This window comes from Cynara cardunculus (genome assembly GCF_001531365.2).
Source record: "Cynara cardunculus var. scolymus isolate 2C chromosome LG 17, CcrdV1, whole genome shotgun sequence".
Taxonomy (NCBI): Eukaryota; Viridiplantae; Streptophyta; class Magnoliopsida; order Asterales; family Asteraceae; genus Cynara; species Cynara cardunculus.
Window position 1 is genome coordinate 21825961 of NC_037544.1, and position 2130 is coordinate 21828090.

At 38.1% G+C, this 2130-nt stretch overlaps 1 protein-coding gene across 1 annotated transcript; it reads right to left on the reverse strand.

The window, feature by feature from the left end:
• Positions 1-268: 268 nt before the first annotated feature.
• Positions 269-811, reverse strand: LOC112499907. The gene has a single exon (XM_025103176.1). The coding sequence runs from the start codon at positions 809-811 to the stop codon at positions 269-271; it is 543 nt and encodes a 180-aa protein (XP_024958944.1).
• Between the last annotated feature and the right edge of the window lie 1319 nt (positions 812-2130).

Here is a 2130-nt window from a genome sequence, read left to right on the forward strand (position 1 = left end):
GTTTAAGGCATACCTCTTCGGGATCTTGTAGTGAAGCTAGAAACCCTTCACATCCTTGCCATACCATTGCTTTAACATTTACTTCTGAGATAACACGAGTCCCCTTCTCAGATGAAACACCCTGGAACACATATTCGGGTTCATTGACATCACCAAAGATGATTTGTTTGGATTTGCAGTCGATGGTCACTTGATGGTTAGACAACCAATCCAAAAGGATGATATCGAAGTGATCCATTTTCATTGGAAGTAAAGTAACCTCTCGAATTCAATCACCAATAAATAACAGACAGTTTGGGAATTGACCAAGTATACATACTGAAGTACCCATAAGAGTAGTAATATGTAACGAAAATTTAGTGGATTTTTCATATGATTTAAGATTTTCTTCGAAGTTTTCAAAAACAATCGAGTGTGTAGCACCTGTATCAAATAAAACATATGCATCTCTACCATTGATAGAAAGGGTACCAGAAACCATAGCCTCATTAGATTTGTCAGCAGATAGTGTAAAAGCTCGACCACCGGCATTAGATTGCTTCTCTTTATCGTTGGAGTTATCTTTTGGCCCTTGTTTACAATCACGAGCTAGATGACCTCGTTGACCACAGTTACAACAGACGCCGATCATTCGAAGACATGGGTCAGGATGATGTCTAAAACCGCAATCTTTGCACCGAAACAGAGAAGTTGTATTCGAAAAACCTTTACTAGAATTTCCTTGAGTTGAAATTAGAGATTTGTAATTCGGTTGTTTCCACTGACCTGTTCGATTGGTTCCTCGCCTGGTAGAATTTTTTTTGAAACACATCTCTGTTTCTTTTCGTACCACTATCACCTCGAAAAAGTATAGAGTCCAATCGTTCCTTTTTAATGTTCCTTGCAGCATCAACAACCTGGGCAACGCTCGTGAAATGTTGATTGATAAGTTTGGGTCTAAATTTGCTCTTTAGGGTCTATTTAACCTGGTTTTCCACCGTACCTGCCATAATACCCGCAAAACTAGTCAATCGTAGAAATCTGGCTATGTATTCGAATATGGATTCATATTCTTTTTGTTTGAGTGTAACGTACTCTTGAACATACACTTCTTTGTTTGCCGCAATACAGTATTGCTGATAGAAAACCTCTTTGAATCCCGGCCAGGTTGAATTTTCAATAGCTATATCCCCTCCGTAAGATTGTTTCCAAGCTTGCCACCAACGATTAGCATCACCTTCAAATTTATAAGTGGCCAGCTCCACTCGAATTCTATCAGAACAACCCAAGACTCAGAATACCTTTTCAAGATGTGATATCCAATCTTCGGCCTCAACAGAAGTGGCTGCTGAAGTAAAAGTACGAGGCTTTTATTTGTGAAACCTCTCCAACCACTCGAATTCTATCAGCAAGTTCACTGTTAGTTTCCTGATCCCTGTATTCTGGCCCGTAGTTCCCAATATTAGGATTTGGGTTTTCGCCAGTTTGACATAATGCTTCCACCGTCTGTGTTATAATACCTGGTTGCATGTCGCTAAATGTTTGGTGGACAACTGCCATCACATTAGGATCAAGTTGAGTTGTTGGCGGAGGATTTGTTTCATATTCAAAACTAGTTCCGCTTCTCCTGGGTCTACCTGTTATTGCCGGTATTCTTCTTGGCGACATTTGGAACTAATACAAATAACAAGGAAACCATTTGCTCAATTAAAGTAAAAAAGAAACAAAACATACGAGATTTCAAATAGTTAACATGTATAATGCTTAGAATAGTCCTATCTTAATCTACCCATTCATCATAGATCAAACCTAAATTGTACTACAAGATCATAACCTATAGCTCTGATACCACAACTAGTAACACCCCCATCCCGCGTGGTTAAAGACAAAAGATGCCACAATTGGTTTAAAAAAAAACAACGCATTATATAAAATAGAGCAACTAATAAAATTGACCAAAAGATAATTACATAACCACAGACGGAGCTAACATGTCTAAAAAATACAGTCCAAAATTACCAGTATATCTATATTACTCATTAAAAGTTAACAAAAGTATGACGTAATGGATTATCTTTAGTATTGTCATCTCCGTAGCTCTCACCCAAAATCCCTGCTAAGTCATGTACCTGTCGAGGACAAGAAAATTTC

Coding starts and splice junctions, on each gene's coding strand:
- LOC112499907 (XM_025103176.1), bottom strand. CDS start 811: ATGTGTTTCAAAAAAAATTCTACCAGGCGAGGAACCAATCGAACAGGT.